Below are 19,914 nucleotides of genomic sequence, written 5' to 3'. Positions count from 1 at the left end.
TGTGGAATGCTCTTCCACCGGTCTTGAGGGCCGCGGCCTCAGTTGAGATCTTTAAAAAGCAGTTGAAAACATTTCTGTTTAGACAGGCATTTGTTGCCTAGACTGGCCTGATGTTCGTTTCTCTGTAACCCTGCTGTCCTGTATGCTATTTCTCCATCTCACTGTTTTACTTTGTATGCATTGTCCTATTTTTGTGTTTATTTTTGTCGGTTTCTTAACCTGTGAAGCACTTTGTGAGTCATCTCTGTGATAACTGCTAATAAATAAAATGTACTTACTTACTTACTTACTTACTTACTTGAGAAACACGGTAAATAATGTCTGCACAAGAATTATGCTCCCGGTCAGTTTATTATTAACGTTTCTATCAAAGGAGGAGGAGAAACATACTGTTTACCATGGAGCTCTTTTCATGTGCTTAATATCAGCACGAGGAGCGGCTCTAGTTTAGCAGGTCCAGCCTCAGAGTGAGCGGGCGAGTGGGGGTGAGAGGGAAAGCCAGTGAGACAAGATTATTTATAGTCAAATACTTGTTAAATGGCACTTTTACAAACCATTAATGTCCCCATGCTATTTAATTTCATGAATGGACGTGGCTGGATTATTTGGAAGTGTTGCATTAGGCTATATATTCGAGACGTAACTTTTGTGGAGAAATAAATTGAAAACTAGTCAGATATGACTTGAATGCCACTTGTAAAATCGTCTTTTCCACCGTTTAACTTTAGTGCAACTATTATTTTGACTGGTGGCTTTTGGGCGATGTGGACATCACCCACATGGCTTTTGGACATCGCCACCCCGCGCTATCGCCTGAATAATGCATAGAAGGTTTTTCATGGAGTGGAGAATTACTTTCTGAAATCTATCTCTTGATGTAGTCTACATTGATTAATGTCATTAAAAGTCTGTTTAGCATAAACACTATTCCTGGCTGCGGTCTGCAGACTAGTGTGCAGCACACTAACGTCTCCACCTCCCCACTCTCTAGTCTCTACACCAGAGGATTGATCTCATGTGTGGAAACAACGCTGCGTCTTGTCTGGAAGAGTAACTCTGGGAAATACTCACACCTGATTCAACGGGCATAGTCCAGAGTTCATGTTTATATGGCTTTATGGGGTCTGTGGTCCTATTGTGGACTAGATAGGGGTCCTTGATATGAAAAGGCTTGATAATCACTGTTCTATACTGTCCTGTTCTCTCTCATCAGTTTAAATTGTGGGGGGAAAACGGGGGGGGTGGGGGGGAGGGGGCAGAATCTGGATTTTGAGAAGTGGGGGACATGTCTCTCCCCCCCAGTGGGCATTACACACATCAGTCCCTTCACTGAATTATACATAGCTTTAGTTAAACAGGAGTGACTTTCTAGACACACACACACACACACACACACACACACACACACACACACACACACACACACACACACACACACACAGTTAAACTCAAAAAGTGTTCAAACACAGTAACACTCTCACTGCAGTGAGATAGTTGTGACTGAAGACTTATTAGACATTTCAGTTCTGACGATGTTTTCTCTTCTTTTTTTTTCTTCCCCCCCGATTTTTCTCCCCATTTTATTATTATTAGTGCTCATTTTAATTTATTTATCCTGGCTGCTGCTCCACCCTCTGCCGATCTGGGGAGAGCCACATCTGGCTCCATGCTTCCTCCGAGACATGGGCAGTAGACAGCCACTTCTTTTGGTGTGGGGTTCCTATATGAAGGAAACCCCCAGGGAGCACGGGAAGAACATGCAAACTCCACACAGAAAGGCCCTTTTGACGACCCCACCCGGGCGGTGGGCACTCGAGGACATGCGGACGGGCACGCACTCCTTCAGCGTTCACAGCGTCCCAGGTGGGAATCGAACCCAGGATGTGTTGAGTTTCTGTCTCTGCACTTCGGTCCACTCAGTCATGTTTACATCACTGTGCTGCCTGCTGGCTTTCTGCTGCGTTCAGGTTATACTGGAAGAACAGGCTTTCATTTCATTTTCACTTCTGCTTGTTGTCTCTTCTTATTTATATATTCTTTTGTTTTTTGTTTTTTGTTTTATTTAGTTGGTAACACTTTATAATAACGTTCAGTCATAAGTCATTTATAAGCCTTTAGTTAATGATGAACGAATCACTTACAAAACATGAATATACATTTGCAGATTATTAATAAATGCTATGTTAACATATCACAAATGCGTTGTAAGTCATCTATAAACTTTTAGTAAATGAAGTGTTCCTCACCTGTTATAAATGATGTGTAAATCATTTACAATTAATTTACAAGGATTTCTGCATCCGCTAATCTAAAGTGTAAACCATTCATCACACATAAATGTGTTACATACAAGGGGGTAGCTCTGTCAAAATTGAAGCCAATGCGGAAGTGCACTTAAACCGGCATTATTTCAAATGGCCTGCAGGGGGCGACCAATTGGTCTCTGCACTTCTGTTTTTTGACGCCTCACGTATGGCATTTTGGCCATTACCATCTTGGATCTCGACACAAGTCCAGGGGTTTCCCACAGAGCACGGCCTGCTATTGGTCCATGATCGGCGAGCTGTGTGATCAATGGACAAGTCCCCTGTCAATCACGCCCCAAAACATAGTCTGAATATAGGGATTGAGACCATAAACGCATTAGGAAAGTGTTTACTGAAGCCATACTTGAGGCTTCAAAACAGAAGTCCACAAACCAATGGGTCGCCCCCTACAGGCAAAGAGGACACTTCCGCATTGGCTTCAATTTTGACAAACCGAGCTACCCCCTTGTATGTAACACATTTATGTGTCATGAATGGTTTACACTTTAGATTAGGGGATGCAGAAAGCCTTGTAAATGAATTGTAAATTATTTACACATCATTTACAACAGGTGAGGAACACGTAATTTACTAAAGGTTTATAGATGACACATTTATGTTAACATAACATGTATTAATCATCTGTAAATGTATATTCATGTTTTGTAAATGGTTAGCTCGTCATTAACTAAAGGCTTATAAATGGCTTATGACTGAACTGAACGTTATTATAAAGTGTTACTATTTAGTTTTATTCTAGCAATAATAATAATAAGTGTTTTTTAAAGAGTTTTAAATCAAAGTTAACATGTGAATCTATTCAACTCTTATTCAGGAGAACCTTTAAGGGCATCATGAATCCAAAAAATGTAATGGAACCCCATTTGGAGCTCTTCACAACTTATTTCTAACATCCATCCAATTTTTAAGCATCAACTCTTTCCTTTTCTCCAAATTTCAAAAACCCATTTTCAATGTATACAAAAGATCTTCACCAATTGATCACCCTTTTTTAAAGACATGATACAGGCACGGTTACACTTCCAGTATTTTCCACCAGATTCTGTTGATGCAATTTTGCAACAAATTTTATGGTTTAATACTAATATATTGATAGATGGGAGCAGTTTGTTGAAAAGGGCATCATTTCTATAAATTATATAATTGATGGTAATGGTTATTCATACGAGTTATTTTGTGAAACATTTGGAATATTTTGTTCAGAATTTAGATATTATCAGTTAGTAGCTGCAGTGCCTTTGGCCTGGAAGAAAAAGGTGGAGGGTGCAGGAAGAAAACTTTGCCTTCAATAAAGAATAGTCTTTGGCTTAAAAGTCAAAAGATAAATTCTTATATGTATAATCTTTTCTTGACGGCATATGATTTGAATGATAAGCCAGAGATATTTCAATCATACTGGGAGGGGATTTTTGATATTGCGCAATGCCATGGAGACAGGTATACAATCAACCTATAGTTGTATTATAGACACAAAGTCACAGTTCTTTCAATTAAAACAATTATACAAAATACTGCCAACAAGAAAAATGCTTTTTATTTGGGGTTTGGAAAAGGATCAAAACTGTCTCTTTTGTAATTTTGAAATTGAAGATATGTTCCATTTATTTTGGTTCTGCCCTCATGTGTTGACTTTTTGGTTGACTATTAAGAGATCGCTAGCTTTCAATTCAATTGTGGCATGTGCCCTCAAACAATAGTTGGTGAATTAAGAAATTGTCCTGTTATGTAAAACAAAACTGTGATATTATTGGGTAAGAGATTCATTTTTGAATTGAAGGGAAAATAACAATTGACTCTCCCTTGTTTTCTTTCTTTTCTAAAGCATTACTTTTTGTTAGAAGACATTATTGCAAATATAGGGAACAATGAAAGATTATCATAAGAAATTGAACAGATTAAGGCCAACCTTAGTGTGATAATAATGATCATCACTATTCTTTGTTTTGTTTGTTTAATGTTTGTTATATGTATATACTGTATGTATATATTTTTAATGGTGTCCTGTTTTAATTGTGCTCTGTTGCTCAACGGTGTGTTTATTGTATGTTGGTTGGTGGATTGTATTGTTTGTATTATTGAAATAATAATAAAAAAAAATATGATTTTAGGGTAGCATTATGTATATTGTGATAAAACTCTATCACACTATATGGAAATTTGAATCGGGTAACATTTTCATCCATATCACCCAGCACTATTAATTTGATTGTTTACGATTGATGATTTTATACAGGTTTTCTGAGAAAGAGATCCCATCTTTCAGTATAAAATTGTTACATGTTGGATTTTCTCATTGGTACATACAATTATGATAATGCAGAAACTGTTATTGTCCCCAATATTAACAGTTGACTCAAGCATCGGGTTCGTTTTTTCATTTTAGTTCTTGACTCAAGAAGAGTTCATTTGTAAAAAACATAAATATCATTTTTTTTTTTTTTTATATATATATTTTTATTAAGTTTTTTTTAAAGATTCAAGCATTTTTACAATATAATTGAAGACATTTTTTAAAATCTATATGTGGTTGCCATATTTTTACAAAGTCCTGACTCTTATGTCTTATATTATAGTATATTTTATCTAATGGAACATAGCTAGAGATTTCATTTAACCAATGTGATATTGTAGGAGGGTAATCGGATTTCCAATGGATTGCAATACACTTCTTTGCAGCAATCAAAGCAAGATCAATATATTTTTTTTGAAATTCATTCCAAGGGTCCATATTGATTGTGCCTAAAAGACACAAGCGAGACGATTTTGCAATGTGAATATTTAAACATAGTGCTATCGTGTCAATTACAGAGTTCCAAAATGTTAACAACAAATTACATGACCAAAACATATGGCAAAACTCCCCTTTCTGTTTTTTGCAGCGCCAGCACAAAAAGGACATTTCATTATTCATTTTATAAAGTTTTACCGGTGTATAATAAGTTCTATGCAAAATTTTAAAAAGAAGGAGTTTGTGCCTCATATTGTAAGAACACTTATGAACTTTAATACAAAAGAAAGACCAGTCCTCTTTACTTATATCCATGTCTAAATCCTTTTCCCTTTTACACCTCGTAGCATCTGTACTTGTAGACAAACATTCAAGCAAAGATAAATAAACTTGAGAAATACATTTAGAACTTTGAACCTCCTTATTGATAAGGCATTCTATTTTGGAGGGCTTGGGTTCCTCAAGAGTGCCTTGAGTTGTCTGTATCATATGGCGGATTTGAAAAAATCGAAATAAATGTGTAGAAGGTAAATTATATTTTGACTTTAACTGAAGAAAGGAAACAAATGTACCACTGTCGTAAAGATGTGTTATTTCCCTTATCCCCTTGTCATACCAAGACTTGAAGGTGTCATCATTAAAACAAGATTTAAAATTGGGGTTTCTCCAGATAGGAGTATAGGGCGAAAGGTGTTCCCTGTGACCCATAAGTTTATGGGAGTTCTTCCATATCAGTAAACTATTAATAATAATAGGATTATTTGTGATTTGTTTAACCTGTTGTAAACCGATATAAGGCAGGTATCTCAGTTCATATGGTAGAATATCATAGGATTCCAGTCTTGACCATGCGCTAGATGAGCTAGAGAACCACTGCCTAATCTGGGTAAGTTGGGCAGCCAGAAAATAAATGTTAAGGTTTGGTAGGTTTAAGCCACCAGCAGTATATGGAAGTTGTAAGACCTGTTGGCTAATCCTTGGTGACTTACTCTCCCAAATGAAAGAGGAGAAGATGCTCTGCATCTTTTTGAAGAAAAGTAACGGAGGGGAAAATGGGAGGTTTTGAAACAAAAAAAGAAATTTGGGTAAAATAGACATCTTAATAATGTTGGTTCTGCCCATAAGAGATATAGGAAGTAGATTCATTCTTTTCAGATCATTTGTAACTTTCTCAATTAATGGAGAATAATTCAGGTGATAAATGTCTTCTATTTTGCTAGGAATATATATGCCCGCATACTTCATATAATCTGGAGACCATTTCAAATTTAATTTGTCTCTTAAAGAGTCAAAGTTAAATTTGGAAATTGGCATAATTTCGGTTTTGGACTGGTTGACTTTGTAGCCCGATAGGTCGCCAAACTGATCCAGTATTGTAAACAGGATTGGAATTGAGTACAAAGGGTCCCGTAAATAAAGTAAAATATCATCTGCATAGATTCAAAAAACACAGGATAATAAGATGTAAATATCCCTTGTGCAAGCACTTACTAGAGAGTCTTTTGATGGTATCTGCAACACTGAAGTGGCTAATGATGGAATTTGACACAGAGGGGCGAGGGTTAAAAGAGTCATTGGAGTCATCAGGTGATAACCCCTCTTCACCGGCGTTTCGACGACAAAACCACTACACCTCTAGAGGGCTCGTCGGCAACACCTGGCGTCCCAGGTGTGCCCTCCTCTGCTTTCAACCCTCCCCTCTGTGTCGTCTCCCACAGTTTATCAGCAGCACCGGGCAACAGCTTCCGTGCCAACTCCAACTCCTCCATGACAGTGGTATTGATGCACTGCAAACTTTGGTTTACATCCCGTTGCTGTGCTTCACTCGACTGATTTGACCTTGCCTTCGCAGATGTATGACAGTCAGAAGGGTATAGTCAACGCGAGGCCTCTGTCCCTCCTCCCTCCAACACGGAAGCCTGTGGGCAACAGCCTCCGTGCCCCGAGTCAGACTCCTCCATGACACCATTCTCCCTCAAACACCGAAGCTTGTGGCCCGCCGCTGCGATTCCTGTGGTGCTCTCTTGCACTGTGCTCGTGTTGCTCATAGTCGTTTCCGGTCCAAAGTCTATTACCGCGATATCAGCCGATGAGTCCTCTTCCGCCCCCACTCTCGCAGACTCCGGGGGTATTCTCTTATATTTACTTTTCGTAGCTAAAGCGGGTGTTTCCAACGTGCTGAAAAGCCTGGGAAACTACAGCCATGGGAAGCTAACCCATGCCTGTCCCGGTGGGGTCTGTTCCCTCCTGTCAGCTGTCTCTCCATGCCGCCACAAGGACTTTCCCCTGTCGTCAGCTGACCTTTCTCAGCAGTCACTGGACAAATCCAGAACATCAGATTCAAAAAACACAGGATAATAAGATGTAAATATCCCTTGTGCAAGCACTTACTAGAGAGTCTTTTGATGGTATCTGCAACACTGAAGTGGCTAATGATGGAATTTGACACAGAGGGGCGAGGGTTAAAAGAGTCATTGGAGTCATCAGGTGATAACCCCCCTTCACCGGCGTTTCGACGACAAAACCACTACACCTCTAGAGGGCTCGTCGGCAACACCTGGCGTCCCAGGTGTGCCCTCCTCTGCTTTCAACCCTCCCCTCTGTGTCGTCTCCCACAGTTTATCAGCAGCACCGGGCAACAGCTTCCGTGCCAACTCCAACTCCTCCATGACAGTTGTATTGATGCACTGCAAACTTTGGTTTACATCCCGTTGCTGTGCTTCACTCGACTGATTTGACCTTGCCTTCGCAGATGTATGACAGTCAGAAGGGTATAGTCAACGCGAGGCCTCTGTCCCTCCTCCCTCCAACACGGAAGCCTGTGGGCAACAGCCTCCGTGCCCGAGTCAGACTCCTCCATGACACCATTCTCCCTCAAACACCGAAGCTTGTGGCCCGCCGCTGCGATTCCTGTGGTGCTCTCTTGCACTGTGCTCGTGTTGCTCATAGTCGTTTCCGGTCCAAAGTCTATTACCGCGATATCAGCCGATGAGTCCTCTTCCGCCCCCACTTTCGCAGACTCCGGGGGTATTCTCTTATATTTACTTTTCGTAGCTAAAGCGGGTGTTTCCAACGTGCTGAAAAGCCTGGGAAACTACAGCCATGGGAAGCTAACCCATGCCTGTCCCGGTGGGGTCTGTTCCCTCCTGTCAGCTGTCTCTCCATGCCGCCACAAGGACTTTCCCCTGTCGTCAGCTGACCTTTCTCAGCAGTCACTGGACAAATCCAGAACATCAGATTCAAAAAACACAGGATAATAAGATGTAAATATCCCTTGTGCAAGCACTTACTAGAGAGTCTTTTGATGGTATCTGCAACACTGAAGTGGCTAATGATGGAATTTGACACAGAGGGGCGAGGGTTAAAAGAGTCATTGGAGTCATCAGGTGATAACCCCCCTTCACCGGCGTTTCGACGACAAAACCACTACACCTCTAGAGGGCTCGTCGGCAACACCTGGCGTCCCAGGTGTGCCCTCCTCTGCTTTCAACCCTCCCCTCTGTGTCGTCTCCCACAGTTTATCAGCAGCACCGGGCAACAGCTTCCGTGCCAACTCCAACTCCTCCATGACAGTGGTATTGATGCACTGCAAACTTTGGTTTACACACATATAATGAAATAACATGATTTTCGCTTCCAATTTTAATGCCCTGTAGGTGATTATGTGATCTTATTATTGCAGCCAGAGCTTCAATAGCAAGAGCAAATAATGATGGAGACATCGGACAGCCTTGTCTTGTCCCTCGTGATAGCTTAAAGGGGGATGAGTGCTGAGTGTTTGTCTTAATAATTGCCATAGGGAGACTATAAATAATGCGAATCCAAGAAATAAAAATAGGTCCAAAATTAAATCTTGATAGAATGGCTATTAAGTATTCCCATTCTAGTCTATCAAATGCTTTTTCAGCATCGATAGAAATAGCCACCATAGGACAGTCTTTAGTGTGAAACAAAATATCAAAATACCTACGTATATTGTCAGACAGTAGATGACCCTGAACAAAACCTGTTTGGTCCGAATGAATAAGACTAGATACCACTGATTCAAGGCGTAGAGTTAGAATTTTAGTGATGATCTTATAATCGACATTTAGCAGTGAAACTGGCCTATAAGAAGCACACAGCAGTGTATCTTTATCTTTTTTTTTAAAGTAAAGTAATAACTGCTACGTAAAGAGATTGAGGGAGTGATCTTTTCTGAAGACTGGTTGAAATCATAGAATGAAAAAAAGGCATTAGCTGCTGAGAAAACTGTCTGTAAAATTCCACTGGAAGACCATCCAATCCTGGTGCCTTGCCCTTTTGAAGAGAGTAAATAGCCTTCAAAATCTCCTCTGAGGTTATATCTTTGTCTAACTGGGACCTCCTTTCGGTTGTCAGAGAAGGGAGAGGAATGTCTTTCAGAAAATTATTTAAGGTCTCCTCACTACAATGACACTCCGATTCATACAGTTTACTATAAAAACTTTTGAATGTATCATTAATCTCTATTGGATCCATTGTAACACTACCATCCGCCCCTTTAATTCGCAAAATAGCTCGATCTTGTGATTCTTTCTTTATTTGCCATGCTAGTAATTTACCTGCCATTTTGCCTTGCTCGACAAACCTTTGCTTTGTTTTTAAAATATTCAATTCAATAAAATGTGTGTTTATATTATTGTATTTCATTTTCAAGTTGTGCAAGCTGGCAAAGTACCGCAGGATCTTTGGATACACAATGGTGTTTCTCTAACTTCTTAATCTGTTGTTCGATATGCTGTAATTCATCTTTGGTTTTGGCCTTAAGGGAGGAAGAAAATGCCATACTCATCCCTCTAATATAGGCTTTCAATGTGTCCCAAACTATTAAAGGACAAACTGATGTACAGCAGAAAAAGTGTCCAAATGGGCATTCATAAATTCAATAAACTGTTGGTTGGCTAACAATGATGTATTGAACCTCCAAGTTTTAGATGGTGCCGGAGGCCCATCAAAATCAATTGAAAAAAGCAGTGCAGAATTGTCTGATAAGATTCTCGCCAAATACACACATTTTGATATCTTGGAAACAAAACATGAAGACACAAAGAAAAAATCTATTCTTGAATAAGTATTGTGCACAGGGGAATAGAATGAAAAACCTCTATCATTAGGATGAATAGTTCTCCAAGTCTCATGAAGGCCCAATTCCTGAGTGTTTTTGGCCAAAGCGCTAGACATATTGGATAGGGAGTAATTAGTGGTTGAAGATCTGTCCAAATTAGCATCCAGAATGCAATTAAAATCACCCCCCCAAAAAATGGGAATTTTAAATGTTGCCACCATTAATGTAAGGTCATTAATAAATTTGGGGTCGTCATGATTGGGACAATAACAATTTAAAAAAAATTATTTCGACTTGGTCCAGCAAGCCCCATAACAAAAATATATCTACCATTTTTATCAGATTTAACTTCTTCAGGGAGAAATAATACATTATGTCTGATGAGAATTACAACACCTCTTGAGTTGGAAGCAAATGAGGAATGAAATACTTTACCAACCCATCCGGATTTGAGCTGTTCATGAGTTAAAAATAGGAGATGAGATTCTTGTAAAAAGGCTACATCCACTTTTTGTTTGTTCAGGTATGTCATAATTTTCTTCCTTTTCACCAAACCCCCCATTCCTTTAACATTGTAAGTTATGAAGTTATATCTAGGCATTTAAAATAATCCGAAGGAACAACTGAATGCAAGACTGGACAGAAGAGAATAAAAAATAAAACAAAACAAAACAAAAAACAACAACCCCATTCACACACCCAGACATCCCGCACCCTCCCACCCACCCATTTGATACCTCCTGAGTATCCTGCCCTGTACACTACAGGGTGCATCATATTAACAAGAATGACATACTCTCCTACCATTATCAAATAAATTTAAATTTAAGGAGATTAAATACAACCTTTTGTTTTAAACAAAGAGAACCTTTTTTTTTTTTTTTTTTTTTGGAATAGGTAAATACTAGTCAATCAATTCACCCCAACAATACATCATAATTTTTTTTTTAATAATCATCCCCAAAATAAAAAGAAAGAAAAAAGAAAGGAAAATGTTTTTTTTTTTTATCATAATCATCATAATAAACACTTCATCATCATAAAAATATATATATACTTTTTTTTTTTTTCCCCATGCCAACAACGAGTTGAGTCGTCAAACAGAATCCAACCGTTCACTGCCAACGACGAGTTGAGTCGTCAAAAAAAATATATATTTTTTTTTGACGGTGCTACGTGGATCAATGCCCCCCGCGTCTCCTATGGAGATATTGGAAGTATTGAATGTGTATAATCTATTTTACCGACCAGCTAGGTGGCGACGGTGCTCTCCCGACAGAGAGAAAGTCAACCAAAAGCAGCCGCCTCCCGCGGCTGCTTCCTCCATTCTCAAGGAAATGGCTTGCCGATTTTACAGTCATCAGTCACCAGACTCGCCGCTCTCGGGCCGCGCCAGCAGCAGCACACGGGGGATTGCAAATTTGCATAATATATTATGGGTGAAACACACTTTGAAACGCCCGCAGAAAGGCCAGAATCGCACGCATTCCGAAAACCCAGAAACGAACGAGCCTCATTCTCATACTGTAGGCGGGGACGCTTTCGCGCTGCTGCGGTGGGGGGTTCCAGAAATGGACTGGGTGGGCAGCATAAAGCCTAGAGTCGCACGGGGCTTCATCGGGGCTCTCAAACCCAAGAGACGAGTGAGCCCTATCCACACTCGCTGCCAGGGAGGGAGGCTGCTCAAACTCGCTGCCAGGGAGGGAGGCTGCTCAAACTCGCTGCCAGGGAGGGAGGCTGCTCAAACTCGCAGCAGCAGCAGCAGCAGCAGAGCACTCGCTTGTGACAAACGCAGGCTGAAAGCCACTAGACACGCCCACGGAGGGAGGAGTTGAAGGAGAGGGCGTTCGGAACTATATTGTTTGGATGTCTGATCTCTCACTGATGCCAAAAATAAATGGTTAAAGTGACTGTTCTGCCTGTTTGATTGAATTTCACAAAACTGCGATTATCTCAGCTTTCACTCTCAGACAGCTGAAACCATGCTGTACTCAACGGCTAATATCTACATAACTACTAACTCTACAAACTAACTCTTTTAGACAGAGAAAGCACACATTCTATTAGTACTTTTGTGAACTTTGTGTTCACAAACTCCAAGCAGAAAAGAATCCTCGGCTCTTGTAAAATGAGCCAGAATCCTCAAAAAACGGCCTGGCAGAAGCTACCTACAGCAAAAAAAAAACGGCTGGCAGTCAATTTAATAATTGTCGCTTTTTTTTCCCCTCTTTTTTTTCTTCCTATAAGTAAATAGTCATAGTCACCCCAACAGTACACCATCATGGATTTTTTTTTTTTTGCGGTGGGGGGACACAAACAATCATCCTAGTCAATTCATCCCCCTAAGAGAACTCCCCCCCGATAACCAAATTAAATTGTGTGTCAACATAGGAAGGTTATACCTGAGAGAGAGAGAGAGAGGGAGAGAGAGAGAGAGAGGGAGAAAGAGATGGGGGGGGACAAACCACCCCAACCCCATAGGATTACACTTAAGGATTACTTCATAACCAACCAAATTAATCTCCAAGTCCCACTTCACTCATTGATAACTCAACTAAATTCAAGGTCAATCTCAAACACGTATTATTTCACCCCCCCCCCCCCCCCCCCCATCCGATCCCATAGTTCGTCATAGCCAGGGACTCCAGTTGAATGTCACGTAGCCTATAGGCATCTCCATCAATCCAGGGTTCATTATTGTCTACTGTCATATTGCCCATATAGTGGGCTGTTGTTCAGGTATTGATGTTAGCCGTTGATGTAGTCAGGATTATAGAGTTGGTTTAATTACCTGGTTGTAGTGTGCCATGGCCTCTCTGTGGTCCGTGAAGGAGGCAGTGTTGTTAGCGAATGTGACAATCAGCTTGCATGGAAATAACAGCCCATACCTCACGTTAGCCTCCCGCAGGTGTCCCCGCACCTCGTTGAATAACGCTCTTCGTTTGACCAGATCGGCTGTGAGGTCGGGGTAGATGTGGATCCTCTTCCCCTGGAACTTCAGGTTGCCAGCAGATTCCGCTGCCAGGCGTAGAATGAGCCTCCTCGTCTCCAGGCTGAACAGCCGCGCGATCATGCCCCACGTCTTGCCTCCCTCCAGACGGGGACCCGTGCGGTGTGCGATGTTGATAAGGGGTTGAGGTCCCAGCTTGTCGGCACCAAACACGTCGTATAACAGGGAATTCATAAAAGCAGTGGGATTGCCTTTCTCGCTGTCTTCAGGCAGTCCCAACACTCGAATATTAAACTTGCGGCTATGTGCTTCAATCTGTTCAATTTTCTGTTTCAGTGACACATTATCCGACTGTGATTGAGCAAGCTTTTGTTCGATATCAGTTAGACGGCGTTCCGTCTCGTTAGCGGCTGCTTCCAGGTCCTTTACCTTGGTCATATTGGAAATCATATCATTGCGAAGTGAATCCAGACATTCTTGAATTGGTTTCAGTTTCAGATCAAATGCGGAGTCAAGCTCTTCACGTATGACTTCTCTCATAATTGATGCAAGTTCTCCGCGGTCCATCACAGTAACTTTTTGTTTGAGATCGCTTCTTAGATTTCTTAACTCTCTGCTGCCAGCGGCGTTGGCCATGCAACTTGAGTATCAAACAATCAACAGACAGCCGGTGCGGAGATTGCCACCACAAACAAATGAATTTGACTTCTAGTTGCAATATCCCTCAAGTTAGGAACAATAGATGCCTCCTTCTAATCGTTCAATTTTGTTTGCAGAAAAAAAATCCTCCTTACATTGTAAAAAAACTTAATTTGTTAGGAGAGCAGTCGCGCCTGCGTTCAATCCATGCTGCCCCGGAAACAGGAACATAAATATCATTCTTAAAATGAAATAACACCTGTTTTATACTCCCTGGAGTGCACATAAAAAATGATTTAGATGATTTATGTGAAGATGATTCACTGATTTTTTTTAATTACCTCATGATTCATAATAGCATACGAGAGCACGTGAAGCGCGCAAGACCTCCAGGGGGAACCAGCGAGGCACAGTAGAAATGAACGCTGCCAGGTCAGCTAGAAAGGAACGCGTGAAGCCCACAGTATTTATAGTGCATTAAAAAAATTATTAAAAAGTACAAATAAAGATATCTGTTTTTGCAGGTGAACTTTTCTATTTCAACAAGAGACAGTGAGGTGAGAAAATAATGACATGTTCTCTCAGAGAAGAATTTGGGGTTCACAACACATCAGCAGGAAAATGAGAGTTCAGGTATTTTCTCTGACATAAAACAGAATTTAAACGGTCTGTTGAATAGTAACAGTGATCCTGACCTGAGAGTCTCCAGTCTACAGTGTGGACTCTGCAGTCCAACAGAGAGCAGCTTCACTGATGAATCTTCCAGTTCATTGTGACTCAGGTCCAGCTCTCTCAGACTAGAGGACTGGGAGCTGAGAACCGAGGCCAGAGCTTCACAGCTTCTCTCTGACAGCTGACAGCCACTCAGCCTGAAGTGTGATGAAAAAACAACATTGAAAATGTTGATTTCCCTCCTCACAACATATATTGAATCTATCCAGTTTGTATGCACTTACAGAGCTTTATTGGAGGCTTTGACCAGTGGCAGCAGCCTCAGAAGAACCTCCTCTGAAGCTGAGTATTTCATCAGGTCAAACACATCCAGGTCTTCTTCTGATGACACTAAGATGAAGGCCAGAGCCGACCACTCGGTAAGGGAGAATTTCTCTGTGGAGAGACTTCCAAAACTCATGTGGTCTTGGATCTCCTTCACAAGAGACCGGTCATTCAGCTCATTCAGACAGTGGAACAGATTGATGATTCTCTCTGAAGAGGTATTCTCCTTGATATTTTCCTTGATGTACTGGACTGTATCCTGATTGGTCTGTGAGCTACTTCCTATCTGTGGCAGCAGGCCTCGTAGGAGAGTCTGATTGGTCTCCAGTGAAAGACCCAGGAGGAAGCGGAGGAACAAGTCAAGGTGTCCATTTGGACTCTGTGAAGCCTTGTCCACAGCACTCTGGTAGAAGATAGTTTCTGGTTTATTTTCTAACGTGTGCTCGTCTAACATGGCTCCTGGCTGTTCTGTTTCTTTCTTTCTTCTTTGTTTTGCTTTCTTCAAAAGGGAGAATGGCCATTTACTCATAAACCCTTTGCTGGACATTGATTCAGAATAGTCAGCAGTGTGCGAGGTTGACTGATTTTCTGACTGGTTTTCTGACAGCAGATTGACAGATTTGTCTGTGGAGGTTGACTGATTTTCTGACAGCAGATTGACAGATTTGTCTGTGGAGGTTGACTGATTTTCTGACTGGTTTTCTGACAGCAGATTGACAGATTTGTCTGTGGAGGTTGACTGATTTTCTAACAGCAGATTGACAGATTTGTCTGTGGAGGATGACTGATTTTCTGACTGGTTCTCTGACAGCAGATTGACAGATTTGTGTGTGGAGGTTGATTGTGGTTCTGACAGCAGATTGACACCAGAGTCGATGAATGAGATGATGACATGAACAGCAGCCAGAAACTCTTGAATGCTCAGATGGACAAAGCAGAAGACCTTTTCCTGGTACAGCCCACACTCCTCTTTGAAGATCTGTGTGAACACTCCTGAGTACACGGAAGCTGCTCTGATATCAATACCAGACTCTTTCAGGTCAGCTTCATAGAAGATCAGGTTGCCTTTCTCCAGCTGCTCAAAAGCCAGTTTTCCCAGAGAAAGAATCATGTGTGGATCTGTCTCAGCTCTCTCATGATACTTGATGTTCAGTTTGGACTGAACCACCAGGAAGTGGATGTACATCTCAGTCAGGGTCTTGGGCAGTTCTCCTATCTCACTGGTTCTCAACACATATTCCAGAACATTAGCAGTGATCCAGCAGAAGAGTGGAATGTGGCACATGATGAGGAGACTTCGTGAAACCTTGATGTGGGAGATGATTCTCGTGGCCTGCTGCTCATCTCTAAATCTCTTCCTGAAGTACTCCTCTTTCTGTGGGTCAGTGAAGCCTCTCACCTCGGTCACCACGTCAACACACTCAGGAGGGATCTGATTGGCTGCTGCAGGTCGTGTGGTCACCCAGAGGCGAGCAGCGGGAAGCAGTTTCCCCTTGATGAGGTTTGTCAGCAACACATCCACCGAGGTCGACTCTGTGACATCAGTCACGATCTCGTTGTTTTGGAAGTCTAGAGGAAGTCGACACTCATCCAGACCGTCAAAGATGAGCACAACCTGGAACTTGTCAAACCTACAGATTCCTGCTTCTTTGGTCTCAGGAAAAAAGTGATGAAGAAGTTCCACCAAGCAGAACCTTTTCCCTTTCAGCAGATTCAGCTCTCGGAAAGTGAATGGAAAAATGAACTGTATATCCTGGTTGGCTTTGTCTTCAGCCCAGTCCAGAGTAAACTTTTGTGTTAAGACGGTTTTCCCAATGCCAGCCACTCCCTTTGTCATCAATGTTCTGGTTGGTTTGTCTCTTCCAGGTAAGGGTTTAAAGATGTCGTCACATTTGATTGTTGTTTCTGGTCTGGCTGGTTTCCTGGATGCTGCTTCAATCTGTCTGACCTCATGTTCATCATTGACCTCTCCACTCCCTCCCTCTGTGAGGTAATGCTCTGTGTACATCTGATCCAGAAATGTTGGGTTTCCTGCTTTAGCAATCCCCTCAAACAGACACTGAAACCTCTCCTTCAGACTGGACTTGTGTTGTTGTTGTGGATGTTGATGTTGAGTTCCTGAAAGAACAAATGAACAATGAGCAGATGTTTCAGTAAACATGAGAAATGTGAACATTTCCTGGTAAATGTGTATCTCCACTCCATGACATCTCAGCTCATCACTGGTGAGTGGACAAAAAGGTCCTGACTGTGTGCAGCTCAGTGTGAAAGACAACTGGTGTGCTGCTGTTTTTGTTTGCCAGTGTACACCACTGTGTTCAGCATATTCCACTCACATTAACAAATTAATAATTTTACCAGATTATCCAGAGGGATTTCGCTCATTTACTTTTCTATCTTGTAATGAATAGATCTTGTTTGGCAAATGTTTATGTTTTCAGCAGTTTGGACATGGTCATGGCTTTTTTAAATTTAAAACTATACCCACTATATGCTATAAATACTATAAACTATAACTAAAATACTATAAAGTTCCAACATGAAGGTGGCTACTCAGTTTGTTGATCTGGAATGTTCTTGTTGGAATGGATTATTTGGCTTATTCCAAACAAATAATGACTCAAATGCATTCAGAATAATAAAACAGGCCTTTACAAGTCAAATGAGATAAAAATAAGCCAAACTCAAATTAAATGTTCTCTCTAATAAATAGTTTCTTGTTTTGTTTGTTACAGTTGAGAACTGTGGCTCGACGGCATCTTCCAGCTATGGCTGGCACATCTGATTCAAATGAATTAGACGGGGAGCTCCAAATGATTTGCTCCTATATTCTTTTGCCAATCTTTCACCTATAGGTGGCATCATTGTCTTGAAAACAAAAACAAAACAGGCTCTAACAGACATGAAGCACCCATTTCCCACCATCTCCCCTCTCTCTCTCCATGATGTTAAAGCTGTTAAAGACTCTTACTCCTCTGCAGCTCCTCAGCCAGCTCCTCCTGCTTCATTCTCCTCAGGAAGAGCAGTGTGATGTTCAGAAAAGCCTCTCTGCTGCTCCTCCTCTGCTGTTCCTCCTCATCGTCCACCTCCTCCTCATCCTCCCTCTGACTCTCTGAGCATTCTGCTTCATCTGGACTCAGAACCCTCTGGAACCTTCTCAGCTCCTTCTTCACAAAGGTGACGATGGTCTCCTCAAGCAGCTGGAACAGAAAAATATATTAACTAGAAAAGTGCACTCAGTAGAGTGCAGATCTTGATGACATTATCATCAATTGATTGAACAATGACTGAACTCTTATCTTGATGTAATTCTTATCGGTGGTCAGAATGCATGGTGCAAGTGAGAGCACTGTCATCATACAATAAAATAAAAGAGCTACTAAGAGGGTGAAAGATGATGGATTGTTTACTTTTGGTTATTCGTATAATGCTTTAACAGTTTAACTATTTGGTATAAATATGATGCTGCTGTAAGAGTCTGTATATATTTGATGATTTATATTTGATGCATAAAGCTGTAACAGTCTGTATATATTTGATGATCAATATTTGATGCATAAAGCTGTAACAGTCTGTATATCTTTGATGATCTATATTTAATGTATAAAGCTGTAACAGTCTGTAAATATTTGATGATCTATATTTGATGTATAAAGCTGTAACAGTCTGTATATATTTCAATCATGAGAGACCAGAGGGTAGAGTTAACAAGCAAGCTTTATTCAAGTATGGCATGGCGATAAGATCTATGGCATGAAACGGCATGGCAACTAATCCTGATGGCATGGCAGCATGGTGACTAGTTCTTTGGCGTAATGACTCCGTGGTAAGATGCCTCTCTTCTTGAGGTGAGAGAGGGCATCTGCTCGGACTAGAATAGAGAATCCCCCAAAAGAAAGAAAAACCCAAAACCGCCAACCGGTCTGCTTGCCTCAGCGATACAGCGGGCGCTGGGCGGAATGCGACGCTTGTCGCCGACCGGTTGGCTTGGCGGCACAGCGACTTACGAAAACCACCGACCGGGCGTGGCCGCAGCGTTACAGCAGGCGCTGGGTGATCGACCAATCCGGCGTGCTTCGGTGCGCTGACTTAGGAAAACCACCGACCGGGCGTGGCCGCAGCGCTACAGCGGGCGCTGGGTGATCGACCAATCCGCCGTGCTTCGGTGCGCTGACTTAGGAAAACCGCCGACCGGGCGTGGCCGCAGCGCTACAGCGGGCGCTGGGTGATCGACCAATCCGCCGTGCTTCGGTGCGCTGACTTAGGAAAACCGCCGACCGGGTGTGGCCGCAGCGTTACAGCGGGCGCTGGGTGAACGACCAATCCGGCATACTTCTGCGCACTGACTTAGCAGGTTTACTTGGCGCACAGCGGCTTACGAAAATCACCGACCGGGCGTGGCCGCAGCGATACAGCGGGCGCTGGGTGATCGACCAATCCGGCACAATTCGGCGCGCTGACTTAGCATTATGAAAGAAAACCCCCCTTTAGCATTAAGAAAGAAAACCCCCCCTTAGCATAAACCCCCCGATGATCTATATTTGATGTATAAATCTGTAACAGTCTGTATATAATTGATGATCTATATTTGATCCATGAAGCTGTAAGAGTCTATATATTTGATGATCTATATTTGATGTATAAAGCTGTAACAGTCTGTATATATATGATGATCTATATTTGATGTATAAAGCTGTAACAGTCTGTATATAATTGATGATCTATATTTGATGTATAAAGCTGTAACAGTCTGTATATAATTGATGATCTATACTTGATGTATAAAGCTGTAACAGCCTGTATATATTTGATGATCTATATTTGATGTATAAAGCTGTAACAGTCTGTATATAATTGATGATCTATACTTTATGTATAAAGCTGTAATAGCCTGTATATAATTGATGATCTATATTTGATGTATAAAGCTGTAACAGTCTGTATATATTTGATGATCTATATTTGATGTATAAAGCTGTAACAGTCTGTATATATTTAATGATCTATATTTGATGTATAAAGCTGTAACAGTCTGTATATAATTGATGATCTATACTTGATGTATAAAGCTGTAACAGCCTGTATATAATTGATGATCTATATTTGATGTATAAAGCTGTAACAGTCTGTATATATTTAATGATCTATATTTGATGTATAAAGCTGTAACAGTCTGTATATATTTGAT

The 19,914-nt window shown here is 41.3% G+C and overlaps 1 protein-coding gene across 1 annotated transcript in view; it reads right to left on the bottom strand.

Annotated features, from left to right (window-relative positions):
• The window catches only part of LOC310775900 (NLR family CARD domain-containing protein 3-like), a gene marked incomplete at its 5' end in the record, with an annotated part of 253,183 nt that extends 235,595 nt beyond the window's left edge, over positions 1-17,588 (bottom strand). The window contains 4 exons of the mRNA XM_083636024.1: positions 14,426-14,599; positions 14,687-15,225; positions 15,622-16,844; positions 17,576-17,588. Coding sequence (XP_083492150.1) covers positions 14,426-14,599; positions 14,687-15,225; positions 15,622-16,844; positions 17,576-17,588 — 1,949 coding nt within the window. The remainder of the gene's footprint in view (positions 1-14,425; positions 14,600-14,686; positions 15,226-15,621; positions 16,845-17,575) is intronic.
• Between the last annotated feature and the right edge of the window lie 2,326 nt (positions 17,589-19,914).

The sequence above is a fragment of the Poromitra crassiceps genome (assembly GCF_964638095.1).
Source record: "Poromitra crassiceps genome assembly, chromosome: 4".
Classification (NCBI taxonomy): Eukaryota; Metazoa; Chordata; class Actinopteri; order Beryciformes; family Melamphaidae; genus Poromitra; species Poromitra crassiceps.
The sequence above is the reverse complement of the archived record's forward strand: the minus strand, read 5'-3'. Positions and strand labels throughout refer to the sequence as shown.